Raw genomic sequence first — 23,421 nt, 5'->3', positions numbered from 1 at the left:
ACTGGCTCACCAGTTTTCTGCTTTGTGCGAAGGAGGTCAGACATCCACGCATAGCTCCACTGTTTAGTCAGCAGTAGCTGCTGACTATATCGGATGGAAGAAAAGAGGGCCCATATGGGGCCCCCAGCATGCTCCCTTCTTACCCCACTTGTGGTTTGTAAGGTTGAGGTACCCATTGCGGGTACGGAGGCTGGAGCCCACATGCTGTTTTCCTTCCCCATCCCCCTGAGGGGCTCTGAGGAAGTGGGATCTTACCGGCCACCAAGCCCTGAGGCCGGGCTCCATCCACAGACCCATAGAACCTGCTGGATGTGGAGCGGGAGTGCCGTTCAGGGACAAGGCCCTGCAACTTTCAGGTACTCTGTGTCCCCGTATGGCAGGCCACGCACACCCCAGGCTTGCTGGGTGTGCTAGTGCGCCGGGGACTGCTGTGCGCTGGGCTTGTAGTCCCCGCAGATTACTGGGGGACTTTATGTGTGTGGATCGCCGCGCCGACCGCCCCTGGAGCGGCGGCGCAGCTGCGACTTGTAGTGCGCCGGGGACGCGCCGACCGCGCTTTTACGGCGGCGGCGCTTCTAACTTTAGTCCCCGGTTTTCTGCGGCCTAGCTCCGCTTCGTTAACGCCCCCCACCCTGTCAATCAGGGTAGGGGAGAGACGTTGTTCAATCGGCAGCGCCGAGGGCTGGAGCACGATTTACATGCTCCAGCCCTCTCACTGAGCACAGTAGGACACAGGCTTCGCGCTTTTTCTCTGTGCACGCCCTAGGCCCGCCCCCAGGCTTGCAGCTCCCCAGGACGCCGGCAGCCATTATACACATGCAGTCTGGCTGGAGAACGGACGCAGGCTCTGGGGGACCCAGGTAGGGTTTTCTGGCGACCACACACCCGCGCTAAGCGGGCGGTAAGCAGCACATACGTGCGGCCCCACTAGTACCACAGTGTTATATTTGTGTAAAGTACCAGATATATTTATATACTGCACTGTAAGGTCGCTTCTTGGCTGTGCACCCTATATTGCTTTGAGGAGACAACAGCATGTCATCCGCAAAACGCAAGGGTGCCAAGGCACGGGCTGTATACACTGCTTGTACAGCATGTGGGGCTAATCTACCAGCAGGCTCCAACGACTCTCATTGTGTGCAATGTTCAGTCCCAGTGGCACTTCGTCAGCCAGAGCCTATTGTGGTGGTAGCCCAGGCAGAGACGCCTGTGAACCCTACCCCGGTGACGGGGACAGAATTTGCAGTCTTTGCTGATAAAATGTCTGTGACTATGACAAAAATCCTGGAGACCTTGCAGTCCAGGCCAGTTGCTCAGACCATGGACACCGCTGTGTCTATGTTCCCCGGCCCCCCTCAGCTGGAATTAATCCGTAATTCAAGGGGGTCCCAGGCATCACAGGCTGAGGGCTCTGACTCCGATGACAGTCCCAGTCCGCCTAAGCGAGCTCGCTGGGAGAGACCCTCCACGTCATCACGCGGATCAGGGTCTCAGCGAGAAGGGTCTCTATATGATGGCTCAGAGGTGGGTGATCAGGAGTCTTGTCCTGACGCCGCACTCAATTTGGATACGCCAGATGGTGATGCCATGGTAAATGACCTTATAGCGGCCATCAATAGGCTGTTGGATATTTCTCCCCCAGCCCCTTCTGCAGAGGAGGCAGCTGCACAGCAGGAGAAATTCCATTTCCTGTATCCCAAGCGTAAATTGAGTACTTTTCTGGACCACTCTGACTTCAGAGAATCCATCCAGAAACACAATACTTTTCCGGACAAGCGTTTTTCTAAACGCCTTAAGGATACACGTTATCCTTTTCCCCCTGACGTGGTCAAACGCTGGACCCTGTGTCCAAAAGTGGACCCTCCAATATCCAGGCTTGCAGCTAGATCCATAGTTGCAGTGGAGGATGGGGCTTCACTTAAAGATGCCAATGACAGACAGATGGACCTTTGGTTGAAATCTGTCTATGAAGCTATCGGCGCGTCGTTTGCTCCAGCATTCGCGGCCGTGTGGGCGCTCCAAGCTATTTCAGCTGGTCTGGCACAGGTGGACTCTCTCATACGTCCAGCAGTGCCGCAAGTGGCGTCCCTAACTACGCAAATGTCTGCGTTTGCGACCTACGCTATCAATGCGGTACTGGACTCTACGAGCCGTACCTCAATGGCATCCGCCAACTCTGTAGTTTTGCGCAGAGCCTTGTGGTTAAAGGAATGGAAAGCAGATTCTGCTTCTAAAAAATGTATAACCAGCTTGCCATTATCTGGAGACAGACTGTTTGGTGAGCAATTGGCGGAAATCATTAAACAGTCCAAAGGTAAGGACTCCTCCTTACCCCAGCCCAGATCAAGCAAACCTCCACAGAGGAAGTGGCAGTCAAAGTTTCGTTCCTTTCGAGGCTCGGGCAAGCCCCAATTCTCCTCGTCCAAAGGGACTCAGAAAGAGCAAAGGAGCTCTGATTCCTGGCGGGCTCACTCACGCCCCAAGAAAGCAACCGGAGGTACCGCTTCCAAGGCGGCTGCCTCATGACTTTCGGCCGCCTCCCTCCGCATCCTCGGTCGGTGGCAGGCTCTCCCGCTTTTGCGACATTTGGCTGCCACAGGTCAAAGACCGGTGGGTAACAGACATTTTGTCTCACGGGTACAGGATAGAGTTCAGTTCTCGTCCTCCGCCTCGGTTCTTCAGAACTTCCCCACATCCCGACCGAGCAGATGCCCTTCTGCAGGCGGTGAATTCTCTAAGAGCAGAAGGAGTGGTGGTCCCTGTTCCTCTTCAGGAACGAGGTCAAGGTTTTTACTCCAATCTCTTTGTGGTGCCAAAAAAGGACGGCTCATTCCGTCCTGTTCTGGACCTAAAACTGCTCAACAAGCATGTGAACGCCAGGCGGTTCCGGATGGAATCCCTCCGCTCAGTCATTGCCTCAATGTCTCAAGGAGATTTCCTAGCATCAATAGACATCAAGGATGCTTATCTCCACGTGCCGATTGCTACAGAGCACCAACGCTTTCTACGCTTCGTGATAGGAGACGACCATCTTCAGTTCGTAGCTCTGCCATTTGGTCTGGCGACAGCCCCACGGGTGTTCACCAAGATCATGGCGGCAGTGGTAGCAGTCTTGCACTCTCAGGGACACTCTGTGATCCCTTACTTGGACGATCTACTGGTCAAGGCACCCTCTCAAGAGGCATGCCAACTCAGCTTGACTGTTGCACTGGAGACTCTCCAGACGTTCGGGTGGATCATCAACTTCTCAAAGTCAAATCTGTCACCGACCCAATCACTAACGTATCTTGGCATGGAGTTTCATACTCTCTCAGCGATAGTGAAGCTTCCGCTGGACAAGCAGCGGTCTCTACAGACTGGGGTGCAGGCTCTCCTTCAAAGTCAGTCGCACTCCTTAAGACGCCTCATGCACTTCCTCGGGAAGATGGTGGCGGCAATGGAGGCGGTTCCGTTTGCGCAGTTTCATCTGCGCCCGCTTCAATGGGACATTCTCCGCCAATGGGACGGGAAGTCAAAATCCCTGGACAGGAAAGTCTCCCTTTCCCAGACGGCCAAGGACTCTCTGCAGTGGTGGCTTCTTCCCACCTCATTATCACAGGGAAGATCCTTCCTACCACCGTCTTGGGCGGTGGTCACGACAGACGCGAGTCTGTCAGGGTGGGGAGCAGTTTTTCTCCACCACAGGGCTCAGGGTACGTGGACTCAGCAGGAGTCCACCCTTCAGATCAATGTTCTGGAAATCAGAGCAGTGTATCTTGCCCTACTAGCCTTCCAGCAGTGGCTGGAAGGAAGGCAGATCCGAATTCAATCGGACAACTCCACAGCGGTGGCATACATCAACCACCAAGGGGGGACACGCAGTCGGCAAGCCTTCCAGGAAGTCCGGCGGATTCTGATGTGGGTGGAAGCCACGGCCTCCACCATATCCGCAGTTCACATCCCCGGCGTAGAAAACTGGGAAGCAGACTTCCTCAGTCGCCAGGGCATGGACGCAGGGGAATGGTCCCTTCACCCAGACGTGTTTCAGGAAATCTGTCGCCGATGGGGAAGGCCGGACGTCGACCTCATGGCGTCCCGGCACAACAACAAGGTCCCAACCTTCATGGCACGGTCTCGCGATCAAAGAGCGCTGGCGGCAGACGCCCTAGTGCAAGATTGGTCGCAGTTCCGGCTCCCTTATGTGTTTCCACCGCTGGCACTCTTGCCCAGGGTGCTACGCAAGATCAGATCCGATTGCAGCCGCGTCATACTCGTCGCCCCAGACTGGCCGAGGAGGGCGTGGTATCCGGATCTGTGGCAGCTCACGGTCGGCCAACCGTGGGCACTACCAGACCGACCAGACTTACTGTCCCAAGGGCCGTTTTTCCATCGGAATTCTGCGGCCCTGAACCTGACTGTGTGGCCATTGAGTCCTGGATCCTAGCGTCTTCAGGATTATCCCAAGGGGTCGTTGCCACCATGAGACAGGCTAGGAAGCCCACGTCCGCTAAGATCTACCACAGAACGTGGAGGATATTCTTATCCTGGTGCTCTGCTCAGGGAGTGTCTCCCTGGCCATTTGCATTGCCTACCTTTCTTTCTTTCCTGCAATCTGGGTTAGAAAAAGGTTTGTCGCTCGGCTCCCTTAAAGGTCAGGTCTCGGCGCTATCCGTCTTTTTTCAGAGGCGTTTGGCACGCCTTCCTAAGGTGCGCACGTTCCTACAGGGGGTTTGCCATATCGTACCCCCGTACAAGCGGCCGTTAGATCCATGGGATCTGAACAGGGTACTAGTTGCCCTCCAGAAGCCGCCCTTCGAGCCTCTGAGGGAGGTTTCACTTTCTAGACTATCACAGAAAGTGGCTTTTCTGGTAGCGATCACATCTCTTCGGAGAGTGTCTGAGCTGGCAGCGCTATCATCCAAGGCTCCCTTCCTGGTCTTCCACCAGGACAAGGTAGTGCTGCGCCCCATTCAGGAGTTTCTCCCGAAGGTGGTATCCTCTTTTCATCTTAATCAGGATATCTCTTTGCCTTCGTTTTGTCCTCATGCAGTTCATCGGTATGAGAAGAATTTACATTTGTTAGATCTGGTGAGAGCACTCAGAATCTACATTTCCCGCACGGCGCCCTTGCGCCGTTCGGATGCACTCTTTGTCCTTGTCGCTGGTAAGCGCAAAGGGTCGCAGGCTTCTAAGGCCACCCTGGCTCGATGGATCAAAGAACCAATTCTTGAAGCCTACCGTTCTGCTGGGCTTCCGGTTCCATCAGGGCTGAAGGCCCATTCTACCAGAGCCGTGGGTGCGTCCTGGGCATTGCGACACCAGGCTACGGCTCAACAGGTGTGCCAGGCAGCTACCTGGTCGAGTCTGCACACTTTCACCAAACATTATCAGGTGCATACCTATGCTTCGGCGGACGCCAGCCTAGGTAGAAGAGTCCTGCAGGCGGCAGTTGCCTCCCTATAGGGGAGGGCTGTCTTGCAGCTCTAACATGAGGTATTCTTTACCCACCCAGGGACAGCTTTTGGACGTCCCAATCGTCTGGGTCTCCCAATGGAGCGCCGAAGAAGAAGGGAATTTTGTTACTTACCGTAAATTCCTTTTCTTCTAGCTCCTATTGGGAGACCCAGCACCCGCCCTGTTGTCCTTCGGGATTTTTGGTTGTTTTTCGGGTACACATGTTGTTCATGTTGAACGGTTTTCAGTTCTCCGACGTTACTTCGGAGTGAATTTGTTTAAACCAGTTATTGGCTTTCCTCCTTCTTGCTTTTGCACTAAAACTGGTGAGCCAGTGATCCCACTGGGGGTGTATAGCCAGAAGGGGAGGGGCCTTACACTTTTTAGTGTAATTGCTTTGTGTGGCCTCCGGAGGCAGTGCTATACACCCAATCGTCTGGGTCTCCCAATAGGAGCTAGAAGAAAAGGAATTTACGGTAAGTAACAAAATTCCCTTCATTGTAAATTTGTCTATATTTATAATAAAAAATAAAAAATAACCGTATAAAATTGGTTAAAACTAAAGTGCATATTAAGAAATAAGAAAGCCACCTACCTAGACATATTGCTTTTTGATAATAAACTTTTTTTAACATCACAACAAATATAAGTAAAACCCTCCATTACAGATAAACAACCGCTATATATATTTAGCATATGAATAAGTATCAGATCATGCGTGCACTTATAGGATTTTACAATCTGTTTCTACATTAATGACTGTATTATAGATATTGTGATTATATTTCAAAATTTATAAATGATATATATATATAGGGTATTAATACATCATATACAGCCAATGCATGCATAGAATACATAGACATATGTCTAGAATCATGTGATTTTAACACTATTTTAAATCACTTTCTCTGTTAATTCACATTCTTTGTCTTTATCTATAAAACCGCATTGCAGCCATTTACTATGTATATGGAACCCATGTAGGTAATCCACATGTGTATGCAATTACGGAGGGTGTGTGCTACACCATTTAGGAAACCGACATTCTCTCCTCATTTGAACATGAGTAAGACTGTCGAAACGCGTAGTTCTATGGGGTCCTGATTACCTGTATCCCCTGTATTTCCTGCTGACCGCTTTGCACAATTTTGTTTTTTATTGGATTTCACAAATAAATGTCGATTATTTTTAATCTACACCTTGAGGACTGCGCTGGATTTCTTCCTATATCGAATATTTTATCTATGGTAGAGACCTGTCTTATAGCGTTGCAAACTAGTTTGTCGGTTATCCCCTGGCTTGATCTAGCTTTTATTTTCTCAAATGCCAGACCAAATGTGAAAGTAGGCTGATTTATGCTGCCCATGGATTAATCAGAAAGAATGTGTGCACAAACCCAAATGTTCAATATTCACACAGGGTGTGAAAAATCTAATTCCCCTTTCTTCCCCCCCCCCCCCCTTGCTGGCAATAACATACCTGAGCTCTATATGGCTGCACTGATGTGTGGAGCTCTTTCACACTGATCTGTCGCTTTTGTCCTATGTAGTACATGTATATTCCATCTCCTTGCACCTTGTTTGATATTTAATAACCACATATGCTTTTTATACCTTGATACCAGTGTTTTTTCCGATCAATTCTGATTTGGAGATGTCATGTTATGTGGGCAAATATAAAGCCTTTTTTGTTCAGTTTGCACACTTCCAGTCATGTGCAGTATGAAGCCGGGTGTACATGTCCCAGCTTCAGAAAGGTCTACTGCGCATGACCGGAAGTGGCGGGCATTCAGAAGAGCGGTCACAGTGAACACAGGTACGAGCATCATCGCTGGTGATGCTACATTGAATAGCATGTTAGTATAACCCCTGTGGGCGTGCTGCCATGCTAGTATAAGATAAAGGGATCTTAAGAAAAAGGGTTTCTAAAGATCTTTTATCTGCTACTGTATACAGGGACGGTTAGGCAGGGATTGGCAATAAGCACCCAGAACTGCTCGTGGTGCTGGCTGCATATTGCACCTGATAGGTTCCCTTTAATGGCAAAATTCACAACAGGTGTTTGATCCAATCCATGAATCGCCCAATAAATTTCAGGGTTGAATTAGAACTAGTATTTAAACAATCCTCCTCATCATGCTGTTCACATTATGGAAAAGGGCCAATACAAATATTTGGATGTATGGAAAACACATAAATGGCATCAGTGTGCTGTCAGTATTTAACATTACATAGTATGGGATAAGCTTTGTAATTTATCACTATTAAGCTATCTGAAAAACACTGATGGTAAAAACCAAATACACGGATGTAGCACTGACTTTGTTGCTACATTCTCACATACTGTGTTTTTAAATGTAGACCTGTCAATGAGGCCTTGAACCTGCAGGACTGCACTTTTGAAATATGAGGGGCTGCTGACAAGTCTTTAGCTTTGTGATTTTTTTTTTTTGTTTCTATGGTAACGAATCTTAGTTCACATGAAAGCTGTGTGTCTAACATATGTCTTCAAAATTTTGTTTGCTTATGGCAACAGAGTTCTACGCACGTGGGAAAACAAAATGGCAGAGTCTAATGTGCTTATTCACTGCCACTGAGAGCAGAGGAGTGATACAATTCTTGTTTCTGCAAGGAAAGTCCACAAAGGATATTCATGGTGATATGTCGCAGACATTGGGGGATCAATGCCCTTCATATTCCACAGTTAAGAACTGGGTTGCCAAATTTAAAACTGGCCACTTCAGCACCAATGATGAGGAACGTCCTGCACAACTGAGGGGTTGTTCCGGAGATCTTCGATGCTGTGCACAACCTCATACTGGAGAATCGACAAATTTCAGCTAAAGCAATAGCAGACATGGATATTTCTGTGAATGTGTTTGTCATTATCATGAACTTTTGGACATAAGGAAGCTATCTGAAAAGTGGGTCCCCAAATGTTTGACAACAGATCCGAGAAGCATGCGCGTGAAAACTTCCTGGTCTGTTTGTCAGTGTTTCAGGAATAACAAGAACTTCCTGGATCGCCTGGTCACTATGGAGGAGACCTGGATTTATTTGTATGACCCTGAAAACAAGGAGCAGTCAAGAGTGGAGGCACAGTGATTCTCCTCGTCCAGAGAAGTTCAGGGTGCAAAAATCTGCCACTAAGGTGATTGCATCTATGTTATGGGATAAGGAGGGAGTGCTGCTAGTGGACTACCTTCAAAAGGGTTCCACCATCCAATGCAAGGTATTGCATTGAACTTTTAAACCAATTGTAGGCAGCTCTGAAAGCCAAAAGGTACAGCAAGCTGTCCAAAAATCTTGTTCCTGCAAGACAATGCCTCCGCTGACACTGCACAAGCAACCACAGTGAAACTGGCAGAGCTGGGCTTCCAGCTGGTTGACCACCCACCTTATTCACCAGATCTAGCTCCCTCTGACTATCATCTGTTTTCAAACCTGAAGAAACACCTCAAGGGTACCAGATTTAACACAATTTCTGATGCCATGGCTGCTACAGATGCCAGGTTTGAGGCACAACCGAAATCCTCCTTTTTGCTAGGCTTACAGAGCTTGGAATACCGATGTAAGTGTTTTAATCAGTGGAGTATGTGGAAAACATGTAAAGTTTTATCATCCTATCTCGTTGCTTTCTGGGTAAGCCAAAGACTTATCAGCAGCTCCTCGTATATGATAATCATAATCTTATTATTAGTTATCTTGGATGTAAAACTGCAGCATCCAAAACAAATCTGAGTGAGGCTTATGAGCCATGCAATGCTTCTTTAGGAAATTAAAGTGGCTTTGAGCTCTAGTGCTGCCTACTGAAAGTAGCAATCCTAAGTCAATATCGACCCTTTAACGAGCCTTTCCATATGACTTATGGCTTTCATGCTAAGTCATATAGCAAGGCTCACTAAAAGGTTGATTATTTTTGGAATTGCTACTTCCAGTGGGTGGCACTAAAGTTAAAGTCCTCTTCTTCTATGGGCAATTAGCAATTTGTAGTCTGAATATTTAATTTTTCTGTTTTTAGGGGGCTCATTCAGTTGGCCTCATGTGGTGGATGTTGGCCCGTGAAGTTCTTCGTATGAGAGGCACAATATCCCGTGAGCACCCATGGGAGGTCATGCCTGATCTTTATTTCTACCGTGATCCGGAAGAGGTTTGTATTTAATATGAAAGTTGAAATTTTTAGTTTTGTTCAGTTGTATGTCGTAAGACATGAACACCTTTTACAGTTAACAATTTCTATTCCTCTCTGCACTTAGTTACTATGCAAAATAAAGTTAGGAACTGCATATTTGAGGATAATAAAAATCTTCAAATATTACATAAGAATTAAAATATTGCATGTTGATTGCAGACGCGGGTGTTCTTGTCCCTGATAGTTTAGTCAGTGTAAACACAGCATCATGAGAAACAAATGTAAGAGATTCCTACCAAAGCCTATTAATGCTGCAAATTCACAAAGCAGTATATATGTGTGCATATTTCACAAACTATATAATTTAGTAATAAAAGGAGGTAGTTCCCAACCTAGACTTATAGGTATATCCTAGCGATCGCAGGGGCACAGGTGATATGCCTGGGGCAATCGCTGCTTTGGACCTGGCTTTACCGGTAGTTGAGCCCCAGTTCTCACAGCAAGGAATCCCCTTGTAGTCCTTGGCCGTTTAACCCCCTAAATGCTGTAACAATCAGTCATGACGACCTGAGTGGTCAAAGTTTCTCCAGGTCACCTGACTATGGGAAGCCTCAGATCATGCCTGCAGCATGATCAATGAAGCTTCTGACTGCACCGTTCTGCAATGATTACTCATTCAGTGCAGCTGTGATCTGAGTAAGTACAGTCACAATGTCCGTATCAACCAGATTATGATACTGTCAATACAAGCCCTAAAAAAGTAGCTAAAACTCTTCATCATACAGCTGACAGTGGAATAAAAAGCAATCCAAAAGTCATTAATAAAAATGGTACCTGTGGATGTCATATTGTCCCGCAAAGAAAGTTGCATACCTGCTTATCAGCAAAAATAAAGCTTTAGCCCACAGACTACAGCAATGAGAACTTTGTGTGTGAGCTGCAAGAAAGACATAAGAAACCCAATAAATGTGGTATTGCTGTAATCCTTCTGACCTAAAGACTAAAGCTGTCTTGCCATTTTTAAAACACTAAACAGTGGGGAAAAAAAGATCCTGAATTGCTGTTTCTTGATTCAGCCACAGAAAGTGGAATAGAAAGTGGTCAAAAAATGTTGTGGCCCACAAGACTACCAATTCAAACTCTTCCTGCAAAAAAAATGCCTCACATGACTGTAAGCAGTAAAATAAAAACCTAATAAGTTATATTTCTATAGCGCCAACATATTCCACAGCACTTTACAATTAAGAAGGGACATGTACTGACAATGAGACAACACAAAATTAAGATACCAGGAGGAGTGAGGGCCCTGCTCGTAAGCTTACATTCTATGAGTAAATAGGGGAGACACAAAAGGTGAATGGGGGGGAGAAAAGTTTGTCATATATGGTCCAGCCATCGATTTTTAATAAAGTATTCAAAACCAGCTGCAGGAACCAGTCGGTGAGAATTTATACAGGTACAGGGGATAAGAACTGGAAGTAAATTTTTTGAAGGGCAGAAAGGGGCTAGATTAGATCAGGGCAGTGAGGTGATAGGCTAGTCTAAAGAAATGCGTTTTTAGGGCCCGCTTAAAGGTGTGGATGTTGGGAATTAATTGGATTGTTCTTGGTAGTGTGTTCCAGAGCATAGGCGCAGCTCGTGAGAAATCTTGAAGACGGGAGTGGGAGGTTTGAATTGTTGAGGATGTCACTCTTAAGTCATTAGCAGAGCGGAGGGCACTGGACAGATGGAGATGAGGGAGGAGATGTAGGGCGGTGCGGAACCGTGGAGAGCTTTGTGAGTGAGAGTGATAAGTTTATAAGTTTATATTGGATTCTGTAACTGATAGGCAACCAGTGCAATGACTGCAAAAAAGTTTGTGAGTAACTTTGTTTTTTATTTTAAGTAATAGTAGCCAAACCTAAAAAAAAATACTGCATCAATCTGGGATTGCTGTAATTATACTGACCCAAGGAATAAAGGCATCTAATCACTTGTTGGTAAATGGATCCTTCAGAGGTTTCAACTAAATCAGTGTTTCTCAACTCCAGTCCTCAAGACCCACCAACAGATCATGTTTTCAGGTTTTCCTCAATCAGGTTTCTAGGATTTCCTTAATGTTGCACAGGTGATGGAATTATTCCCTTTCTAATGTTGAGGAAAACTTAAAAACATGATCTGTTGGTGGCTCTTGAGAACTGGAGTTGAGAAACACTGACCTAAATCATGTATTTCAGAGATGTACATGGAAACCCTGATGTAAGTGATCGGCGTAGAGTACAGGTACAGGATACCCGTGTGTTTTGTGGGTTGAGTTCAATATTTGGCAATTTTTGGGTACAGAAGATTTTCAATCCATCAGTGTCCCCAATCTGGTTAATCATCTGTTAATGGAAATGCAAGAGGCTTTCATGTTAGTAGCACAAAGGCTCTGGAAAAAGCTATTGCCGCTCCCACGCCCCCCCAAATCAAAGAAATTGGCAAAATCTGTACTCCAAAATCCAAATGGGCCAAGACTCCGCCCCCTCCTTCACAATGTACTTAAACAGTTGACACATGTTTGGCATTGTTGTAGTGAGGAGAGCCGGCTTAACTTATTGGGTGCAGGTTTCCAGAAGCACGGGCTGGCACAATGTACAGGGCACAAGGGCTTATTAGCAATTCTTAACTGCATTTCACACCATTTGTGTTTTTCAGTGACTAAATTGTCATTGTACCTGCAGATAAATTCCCATAGAGGAGTAGTTTCTCAAACTTGGTAACTTGAGGGGATTTCTTCTGTTCTGGCTCTTGGGGGCTCTGCAAATAACGCTCCATTCCTCCTTAGGCCTGTTTTCTTTGTCGCTCTATTGGGAGACCCAGACAATTGGGTGTATAGGCTATGCCTCCGGAGGCTGCACAAAGTATTACACTTAAAAGTGTTAAGCCCCTCCCCTTCTGCCTATACACCCCCCGTGCTCTCACGGGATTCCCAGTTTTTAAGCTTTGTGCGAAGGAGGCAGACATGCACAGCTCCACAGATTGGTCAGCAGCAGCTGCTGACCAGGTCGGATGGAAGAAAAGTGGGCCCATATAGGGCCCCCAGCATGCTCCCTTCTCACCCCACTTTTGTCGGCGGTGTTTGTTAAGGTTGAGGTACCCATTGCGGGTACGGAGGCTGGAGCCCACATGCTGTTTTCCTTCCCCATCCCCCTCAGGGCTCTGGGTGAAGTGGGATCCCTCGGTCTCCAGGCACTGAGACCGTGCTTCATCCACAACTCCTGTGGAGACTGCTGGATAGGAGCCGGGTTCCGTTCAGGGACATGGCCCTGCATCTTGAAGGTACTCTGTATCCCTGTAGGGACCGTGCACGGCAACACCTCAGCTTTGCTGGGTGTGCTAGTGCACCGGGGACCGCGGCGCTGACCGGGTCTATATGTGCCATTACACACTCAGCGTCGCTGAGTGTGTTTATATGTAGGGGCTACCGCGCTAACCGCCGCTGCCATGTGAAACTGCGGCGCGGCTGGGACTTGTAGTTCGCCGGGGACTTCGGCGTCGGCCGCGCTTTTACGGCGGCGACGCTTATACTCGAGTCCCCGGCTTTCTTGCGGCCTAGCTTCCTTTTTCCCGCCCTCAGCCCTGACAGGCAGGGGGAAGGGCGGGACGCTGCACGGAAGAGGGGACAAACGAGCAGCATGAGGGCTGGAGCATGCTTTGCATACTCCACTCCCCTCACTGTGCAATGTGTGAGACGCCCACGGCTCCCTTCTCTCGGCAGGACGCCGCAGCCATTTCCTGTCAGCTCCTCCGACGCTGCAGAGAGGGATTAACCCTGGGAGACCCAGACACGGTCTCTGGTGGCCTCACAACCACTTTAGGCGGCTGGTAAGCAGCACCTGTGGTGTTAACCCCATGGTGCTGTAGTGTATTGATACATTCTGTGTTATTACTATATACTTTACACTGTATGAGCACAGTTCATTATGGCTATTTACCCTTTTGTGTTAATCAGGGAAAACAATAGCATGGCGCCCACAAAGACAGGGGTGCCAAAAAACTGGATTATTATGCTGCCTGCGCCGCTTGTACGACCCAACAGCCGGCAGGTCCCATTGACCCTCATTGTGTGCAATGTGTGGCCCCTGTGACTCTCTTCTTCAGCCAGAGCATCTGCTAAGAGGGGCCCAGGGGGAGACACCTGTTGACACGGTCCTTAGTGACGGGGATGGAGTTTGCAAAACTCTCTGAGACTATGGCTGAGATACTAGAAGCCTTGCAGTCCAGGCCGGTATCTCAGCAAAGGGACTCTGTTGAATCATTGTTCCCTGGCCCCCCTCAATTGGACCAACAATGTCCTCCCGGGATACATTCCAGGCTGAGGGTTCTGACTTAGACCCCAGCCCCAGACCGACTAAGCGGGCTCGCTTAGAATTTCCCTCGACATCATGTTGTTCAGGGTCTCAGCGGGGGGAATCTCCGGTTGATGATGCGGAGACAGCTGATCAGGATTCTGATCCTGAGGGCGCTCTCAATCGTAATACTCCAGACGGGGACGCCATAGTGAACGATCTCATTGCGTCCATCAATCAAATGCTGGATATTTCTCCCTCAGCTCCTCCGGCGGAGGAGTCAGATTATCAGCAGGAGTAAGGGTATGTGCGCACGTTGCTTTTTACCTGCTTTTTACCTGCTTTTTTGCTGCTTTTTCTTCTGCGCTGTTTAATGCCAAAATGGATGTGTTCTTCTATTCAAGCAAAGTCTATGGGAATTTGGGTTTCTTGTTCACACTATGTTGTTCAAAATGCTGCCTTTTTGTGGCAGAACTTTGGTCAAAAACTCAGCTTTGCCGTGCAAAACCCAAATGGCAAAAACAATTGACATGTTGCTTCTTTGAAAAGCTGAATTTTTGACCAAAGTTCTGCCTCAAAAAGGCAGCATTTTGAACAACATAGTGTGAACAAGAAACCCAAATTCCCATAGACTTTGCTTGAATAGAAGAACACATCCATTTTGGCATTAAACAGCGCAGAAGAAAAAGCAGCAAAAAAGCAGGTAAAAAGCAGGTAAAAAGCAACGTGCGCACATACCCTAATTCCGCTTCAGGTTCCCCAAGCGTACACAGAGTATGTTTCTAGACCATTCTTATTCCAGAGAGGCAGTCCAGAATCACCATGCTTGTCCAGATAAGCGTTTTTTCTTAGCGCCTTAAGGATACACGTTGTCCTTTTCCACCTGACGTGGTTAAAGGTTGGACTCAGAGTGGACCCTCCAATCTCAGACTGGCGGCTAGATCATTACTTGCAGTGGAAGATGGAGCCTCGCTCACAGATGCCACTGACGGGCAGATGGAGCTCTGGTTGAAATCCATATATGAAGCTATCGGAGCTTCTTTTGTCCCAGCATTCGCAGCCGTATGGGCGCTACAAGCTATCTCAGCAGGTCAAGCGCAAATTGAAGCAGCCACATGCACGGCCGCGCCACAAGTGGCATCCATTACCTCCCAAACCTCGGCAACGCTATTAGTGCTGTCCTGGACTCTGCGAGCTGTACGGCGGTTGCGGCCGCCAATTCGGTGGTACTCCGCAGGGCCTTATTGCTACGGGAATGGAAGGCAGATTCTGCTTCCAAAAAAGCGCTTAACCAGTTTGCCAATTTGTGGCGACAGGTTGTTTGGCGAGCGTCTGGATGAAGTCATCAAATACCCCAGTCCCAACCAAACATATCCCAACAGAGGAGAGGGCAGTCGAGGTTTCGCTCCTCTCGGGGCGCGGGCAGGTCCCAATTCTCCTCGTCCACAAGGTCTCAGAAAGACAAAGGAGCTCTGATGCATGGCGGTCTAAGTCACGTCCTAAACAGACCACCGGGGGCGCCGCTAACAAAGCGGCTTCCTCATGACTTTCGGCCTCCGCTAGTAGCATCCTCAGTCGGTGGCAGGCTCTCCCGCTTTTGCGACACCGGGCTGCCACAAATAAAAGACCGCTGGGTGAGAGTTATTCTGTCTCACGGTTACGAGATAGTTTACCTCTCGTCCCCCGACTCGATTCTTCAGGTCATCCCCGCCTCCCGAGCGAGCCGAGGCTCCTCTGCAGACGCGGCGCACTCTGACGGCTGAAGGAGTGTTGATCCCTGTTCCTCTTCAGCAACAGAGCCACGGTTTTTACTCCAACTTGTTGGTGGTCTCAAAGAAGGACGGGTCTTTCCGCCCGGTCCTGGACCTGAAACTGCTCAACAGACGGGTAAAAACCAGGCGGTTCCGGATGGAATCCCTCCGCTCCGTCATCGCCTCAATGTCCCAAGGAGATTTCCTTGCATCAATCGATATCAAAAATGCTTATCCCCATGTACCGATTGCTCCAGAGCACCAGCGCTTCTTGCGCTTCGCCATAGGACACGAATACCTGCAATTCGTGGCACTGCCGTTCGGCCTGGCAACAGCCCCACGGGTTTTTACCAGGGTTATGGCTACTATAGTAGCGCTTCTACACTTCCTGGGTCACTCGGTGATCCAGTATTTGGACGGTCTGCTGATCAAGACACCCTCTATAGAGGCATGCCAACGCAGCCTTGACGCTACCCTGGAGACTCTCCAGGGTTTCGGGTGGATCATCAATTCTCCAAAGTCAAATCTGACACCGGCCCAATCGCTGACATATCTTGGCACGAAGTTTCATACTTCAGCGATAGTGAAGCTTCCGCTGATCAAACAGCAGTCACTACGGAAAGGGGTACAATCTCTCCTTCAAGGCCAGTCACATCCCGGGAGGCGCCTCACGCACTTCCTGGGGAAGAGTGACAGCAATGGAGGCAGCCCCTTTCGCGCAATTTCACCTGCGTCCCCTTCAATGGGACATCCTATGCAAATGGGACAGGAAGCCGACGTCCCTCGTCAGGACCGTCTCCCTCTCTCAGACGACCAAAGCTTATTTCGGTGGTGGCTTATTCCCACTTCATTAGCGAAGGGGAAATCTTTCCTTCCCCCATCCTGGGAAGTAGTCACGACGGACGCGAGTCTGTCAGGGTGGGGAGCGGTTTTTCTCCACCACAGGGCTTAGGGTACGTGGACCCAGCAAGAGTCATCGCTTCAGATCAATGTTCTGGAAATACGGGCAGTGTACCTTACCCTGAAAGCGTTCCAGCAGTGGCTGGAAGGCAAGCAGATCCGAATTCAGTCGGACAATTCCACAGTGGTGGCATACATCAACCACCAAGGCGGCACACGCAGTCGGCAAGCCTCCCAGGAAGTCCGGCGGATTTTGATGTGGGTGGAAGCCACGGCCTCCACCATCTCTGCAGTTCACATTCCAGGCGTGGAAAACTGGGAAGCGGATTATCTCAGTCGCCAGGGCATGGACACAGGGGAATGGTTCCTTCACCCGGGCGTGTTTCAGGAGATCTGTTGCCGCTGGGGGGTGCCGGACGTCGACTTCATGGCGTCCCGGCACAATAACAAGGTACCGACGTTCATGGCACGGTCTCAAGATCCCAGAGCTCTGGCGGCAGACGCCTTAGTTCAGGATTGGTCGCAGTTTCAGCTCCCTTATGTGTTCCTCCGCTGGCACTGTTGCCCAGTGTGTTACGCAAGATCAGGGCCGACTGCCGCCGCGTCATCCTCGTCGCTCCAGTCTGGCCGAGGAGGTCGTGGTACCCGGATCTGTGGCATCTCACGGTCGGCCAACCGTGGGCACTACCAGACCGACCAGACTTGTTATCTCAAGGGCCGTTTTTTCCATCTCAATTCTGTGGCACTCAACCTGACTGTGTGACCATTGAGTCCTGGATCCTAGCGTCTTCAGGATTATCTCAAGACGTCATTGCCACTATGAGACAGGCTAGGAAACCAACGTCTGCCAAGATCTACTACAGGACGTGGAAAATTTTCCTGTCGTGGTGCTCTGCTCAGGGTTCTTCTCCCTAGCACTTTGCCTTGCCCATTTTTTCTGTCCTTTCTTCAATCTGGACTGGAAAAGGGTTTGTCGCTCAACTCCCTTAAGGGACAAGTCTCAGCGCTCTGTGTTTTTTCCAGAAGCGCCTAGCCAGACTTCCACAGGTACGCACGTTCCTGCAGGGGGTTTGTCACATCGTTCTTTCTTACAAACTGACGTTAGAACCCTGGATTCTGAACAGGGTGCTGCTGGTTCTTTAGAAATCACCATTCGAGCCAATGAGAGATATTTCTCTCTCACGCCTTTCGCAGAAAGTGGTTTTTCTAGTACCAGTCACTTCACTTCGGAGAGTGTCTGAGCTAGCAGCGCTGTCATGCAAGGCCCCTTTCCTGGTTTTCACCAGGACAAGGTGGTTCTGCGTCCGGTTCCGGAATTTCTCCCTAAGATGGTATCCCCCTTTCATCTCAATCAGGATATCTCCTTACCACCTTTTTGTCCTCATCCAGTTCACCAATGTGAAAAGGATTTGCACTTGTTAGATCTGGTGAGAGCACTCAGACCCTACATTTCTCGTACGGCGCCTCTGCGCCGCTCGGATGCACTCTTTGTCCTTGTCGCTGGCCAGCGTAAAGGGTCACAGGCTTCCAAATCAACCTTGACTCGGTGGATCAAAGAGCCAATTTTCGAAGCCTACCGTTCTGCTGGGCTTCCGGTTCTCTCAGGGCTGAAGGCCCATTCTACCAGAGCCGTGGACGCGTCCTGGGCTTTGAGGCACCAGGCTACGGCTCAGCAGGTGTGTCAGGCGGCTACCTGGTCGAGCCTGCACACTTTCACGAAACACTATCAGGTTCATACCTATGCTTCGGCGGATGCCAGCATAGGCAGACGTGTCCTTCAGGCGGCGGTTGCCCACCTGTAGGAAGGGGCCGTTTTTTCGGCTCTATTACGAGGTATTATTTTACCCACCCAGGGATTGCTTTTGGACATCCCAATTGTCTGGGTCTCCCAATAGAGCGACAAAGAAGAAGGGAATTTTGTTTACTTACCGTAAATTCCTTTTCTTCTAGCTCTAATTGGGAGACCCAGCACCCGCCCCTGTTTTTTTGTGTACACATGTTGTTCATGTTGAATGGTTTCAGTTCTCCGATATTCCTTCGGATTGAATTTACTTTAAACCAGTTTATAATTTTTTCCTCCTTCTTGCTTTTGCACCAAAACTGGGAATCCCGTGAGAGCACGGGGGGTGTATAGGCAGAAGGGGAGGGGCTTCACACTTTTGTGTAATACTTTGTGCAGCCTCCGGAGGCATAGCCTATACACCCAATTGTCTGGGTCTCCCAATTAGAGCTAGAAGAAAAGGAATTTACGGTAAGTAAACAAAATTCCCTTCTTTTTGCGGCCAAACAATATCCAGTCACATGTTGGGGTATAGTCACACATTATAGGGCTTTTTTTTACCTATTCCCCTTTGGAAAACTGGATATGTGGGTTTAAAACATTTTAGTGGTAAAAAAAAATTTCTTTGTTGCTCCATTGGGAGACCCAGACAATTGGGTGTATAGCTTCTGCCTCCGGAGGCCACACAAAGTATTACACTTTAAAAAGTGTAACCCCTCCCCTCTGCCTATACACCCTCCCGTGCATCACGGGCTCCTCAGTTTTATGCTTTGTGTGGAAGGAGGCACACATCCACTCATGCATTCTCATATTAGTTATATCGGTTGGAAGAAAAGTGGGGCCCCCGGCATGTTCCCTTCTCACCCCACTACGTCGGCGGTGCTGTTAAGGTTGAGGTACCCATTGCGGGTGCAAAGGCCGGAGCCTCATGCTGTTTTCCTTCACCATCCCTTAGCGGCTCTGGGAGAAGTGGGATCCTGAGCGGTCATCCAGTTACTGGGACCGTGCTCCCTCCGCAGCCCCTGTGGGAATCTGCCGGACAGGAGTCTATTCATCCTCAGGGACCGGGCCCTGCATCTCTAAGGTACTGTGTCCCCATGGGGGCTGTGCATGGAGCGCCTTCATCCCGGACGCTGCAGCAGCTGCTGATTTGTGAAGACCGGCGGACTTCCGCGCCGACCGCGCCTGCTTGTCGGCCGCGGTCTTAAATTTAGTCCCCGGCTTCATTGCGGCCTAGTAGCAAAACTCCCGCCCCCGAGCCTGTCTGTCAGGGGTAAGGGCGGGACTGCCGACCTGACGTCGGATGTGAGGGCCGGAGCATCCTGTATGTTTCCTCCCCCCTCACTGATCACTGTGGGGACCCCAGATTCCCGCACTTTTCTAGCGCCGCCCACGGCTCCACTCCTCCCCAGAGAGCTCCGGCAGCCATTTTTTTTGGCATTCTGCCGGTGGAGGATTACCAGGAAAGAGCTCTGGCGGCGGACGCATTAGTTCAGGATTGGTCGCAGTTTCGACTACCTTATGTATTTCCTCCTCTGGCGATGCTGCCCAGAGTGCTGCGCAAAATCAGGTCCGACTGTCGTCGCGCCATTCTCGTCGCTCCAGATTGGCCGAGGCGGTCGTGGTACCCGGATCTGTGGCATCTCACTGTGGGTCAACCGTGGGCGCTCCCAGACCGCCCAGACTTGCTGTCACAAGGGCCGTTTTTCCATCTGAATTCTGTGGCCCTCAACCTGACTGTGTGGCCATTGAGTCCTGGCTCCTAGCGTCCTCAGGGTTATCTCAAGATGTCATTGCCACCATGAGACAGGCCAGGAAACCAACGTCCGCCAAGATCTATCACAGGTCTTGGAGGATCTTCTTATCCTGGTGCTCTGATAATGGTTTTACTCCCTGGCCTTTTGCCTTACCCACTTTTCTTTCATTCCTTCAATCCGGAATGGACAAGGGTTTGTCTCTCGGCTCTCTCAAGGGACAAGTATCGGCGCTATCTGTATTTTTTCAAAAGCGTCTAGCCAGGCTTCCGCAGGTCCGCACGTTCCTGCAGGGAGTTTGCCACATAGTCCCACCTTACAAGCGTCCGCTGGAACCCTGGGACCTTAACAGGGTGCTAACGGCTCTTCAAAAACCACCTTTCGAGCCGCTGCGGGATGTCTCTTTATCACGTCTTTCGCAGAAGGTGGCATTTCTAGTGGCAGTTACATCGCTCCGTAGAGTGTCGAAGCTGGCAACACTATCAGGTGCATACCTATGCTTCGGCAGACGCCAGTCTAGGTAGGCGAGTCCTTCAGGCGGCGGTTGCCCACCTGTAAGAGGGGGTCGTTTTCGGCTCTTTTTATCGAGGTATTCTTTTACCCACCCAGGGACTGCTTTTGGACGTCCCAATTGTCTGGGTCTCCCAATGGAGCGACAAAGAAGGGAATTTTGTTTACTTACCGTAAATTCCTTTTCTTCTAGCTCCTATTGGGAGACCCAGCACCCGCCCCTGTTCCCTTCGGGCTGTTTGTTCTTTTGTGTACACATGTTGTTCATGTTGAATTGTTCTTTTGGTTCATGGTTTTTCAGTTCTCCGAACATCCTTCGGATTGAATTTACCTTACACCAATTTATAAGTTTCCTCCTTCCTGCTTTTGCACCAAAACTGAGGAGCCCGTGATGCACGGGAGGGTGTATAGGCAGAGGGGAGGGGTTACACTTTTTAAAGTGTAATACTTTGTGTGGCCTCTGGAGGCAGAAGCTATACACCCAATTGTCTGGGTCTCCCAATAGGAGCTAGAAGAAAAGGAATTTACGGTAAGTAAACAAAATTCCCTTCTTTTTCTTCACAGACAAATAGTATAAAATTTTCCCCTCACCCATGACAGCACCATGTGAGAGAAGGATCCGCCCAGCGAGGACAGGAAACCATTCTGAAATAAAAGGGCGGTACCTCTCCCCTTCGTCAGTTGGTTTCCTGTCCTTGATGGGAGACCTTGTTCTGGAATACGGCGGTTGAAGTAAGACGTTTGAAGTACAGAAGCTGTATTTACCCAGCCCCGTCCGGTGTCCGGAAAAGCAGGGGGAGTCCTGCGGTGCCGTTCTTCGGGGCTGGAAGCGCCGTCCACCCGCCCTTAGTGAACCTGGTATCCGTGCGGGGGTGTGCGTTAGGGCCCATTAGGGGTTCCGAACCGCCGCTCCATCCTAACCCCAACCCCCCCCCCCCCTTGCGCTCCCCTGCTGCCTAGGACTTCCGAATGTGGCGCACTCTGGGACGCGCGCAAGGCATGCAGGGTACAGGAGGCGTACTTGCGTGACGTCTCCTGAAGAGGATGGCGGCGCCCATGCAGCAGCTGTGGCGGTGTTTCAGGGCAGACGCCGGCCATCTGGACACCGCTGGGCGCATTGAAACGGGTGGGGGGCACCTTATGGGACCGGAAGGTGGAGGAGCAGCACGGGTGCTCGTGCCTACATCCCAGGATGGCTTCAGAAAGGCAGCAGCACTCTGGAGCATCGGCAGCATAGCCGTATGAACAGTCACCGTTCTAAGTGAAACAGACCTGCCCAGCCTCAATAGCCAGAAGGGCAAATTCTCTTGTGGCTCCATGACTTCTGCGGGACCTGTGGATGTTCCGACGAAGCCTCCAGGACCGGTACCCTTGATCTCTGGTGGGGGAGTGATCTTCGTGAATGTCATCTGCATCATTAGGTGGCTCCTAAAATCCATACGGAGTGTCCCCTGTGCAGAGAGCCGATATGGCCTGCGGGCCGTGTCGGAGACCCCTTGTGTGGGGCATAGATGGCAATGTCTCTGCTTCGATCTATGGAATGCTGCATGCGAATGCTGCATGCGAGTTACAAATGTGTATATGTTGTGAGGTAGCGACCACCAATATGGTAAATGGTCGCTATATGTCGCAGTGGAGAAGGTCGCTGCGATATTAAACTGAAGAGGTTGCTATGGGACTTGTAGTTCCACAAAGGCTTGTTTCTGCATATAAGGGTCAGGTTCCTTTTAATAATGCCTGTGTGCTGTGCAGGTCTGGGAATCACTGACCTCCACCTGTGGGTGTGTCCAGTCTGATTTAGGAGACTCCGGTGTGTGTTCTGCAGAGTGACTGCAGAGCAGGGAGCTCTGGGTGTATTGTTGGAGGCTGTACACAGGGTTCTGGAATTCAGTCTGGGTTTAGACTGGAAGTAGTGTGCAAGCCAGGCTGGTTAGTGCTGTGGCTACTGGACCAAAGCTATCCTGGAGTGGAGAGACAGACGGGAGTCTGCAGAGTGTCTCTGGGTTCTTGGAACGAGCCACAGCAAGTGTTGTTCCCTGGCAGGAGCCAGTGTGTACAGGCGCCACACTTCCAATAGAGACCGTATTGGACTGGAAGCCCACGGTATGTGATTGTGCTATGTTTTTGCCTTAAGCCAGGAGAGGCCTGTTATGTTTAATGTTTACCGTTTATGACAAGTTTTTCATAAATGGCTGGAATTTTTTATGAAGATACTGTCGTCCTGTGGCCTTGCCTATGCCTACCTGAGCTAATCCTCACAATGTATTGCTATATGGTTTGTATCAGCCCCTTCCTTTGTGACAATTCAGCAGCGGCAGCCTCCACGGTTGGCAACACCCCTATGACATACAGCATAAGTTGGGGTCCATGCCTACAGATTGACATGTACACAGTGACAGCTCTGTCTTAACAGCTGTCACTAACAGTGACGTCCGTTACGGCACTCACTCTCCAGGTCCCATATGCACGCTCCTGTATGCACGCACTTGTGGGAAACATCAGCAGGAATTCTGAAGCCGGCTATTGCCAAATCCCTGAATGGCCCGTGATTTTCAGGATCTGGCTACAAACTATTGTAGTTCAGCTGAAGGATAAAACTCGGGAGTATATCTTTTTCTAAACTTACCACTGCTGCAGGGAGCAGCGGCATTCTTGCAGAGTCGTCAGCTGATGCTATCTGGCTGGGAGCCCGTTGTGCAGGATTGTCTAATCTGGCAGGAATGGCATTATGGTTGAAGGGCTGTCCCATATGCCTGCAAACCAAGCATGAATTATGTTCAGGGCCGTATGTCGCTCTGCTCCTTGTGGTAAATAGCTGGAAGATGCATTGGAGACCGTATCAGACGCCA

General features: G+C 49.7%; 1 protein-coding gene across 2 annotated transcripts in view; it reads left to right on the top strand.

Annotated features, from left to right (window-relative positions):
• LOC142249952 (small ribosomal subunit protein uS2) overlaps window positions 1–23,421 on the top strand; it is a 132,337-nt gene that overhangs the window by 57,159 nt on the left and 51,757 nt on the right. For both annotated transcript variants that reach the window (XM_075321975.1, XM_075321976.1), the window contains exon 5: window positions 9,457–9,585. In XM_075321975.1, the coding sequence (XP_075178090.1) occupies window positions 9,457–9,585 (129 nt within the window). The remainder of the gene's footprint in view (window positions 1–9,456; window positions 9,586–23,421) is intronic.

Source organism: Anomaloglossus baeobatrachus, chromosome 8 (assembly GCF_048569485.1).
Source record: "Anomaloglossus baeobatrachus isolate aAnoBae1 chromosome 8, aAnoBae1.hap1, whole genome shotgun sequence".
Classification (NCBI taxonomy): domain Eukaryota; kingdom Metazoa; phylum Chordata; class Amphibia; order Anura; family Aromobatidae; genus Anomaloglossus; species Anomaloglossus baeobatrachus.
The sequence above is the reverse complement of the archived record's forward strand: the minus strand, read 5'-3'. Positions and strand labels throughout refer to the sequence as shown.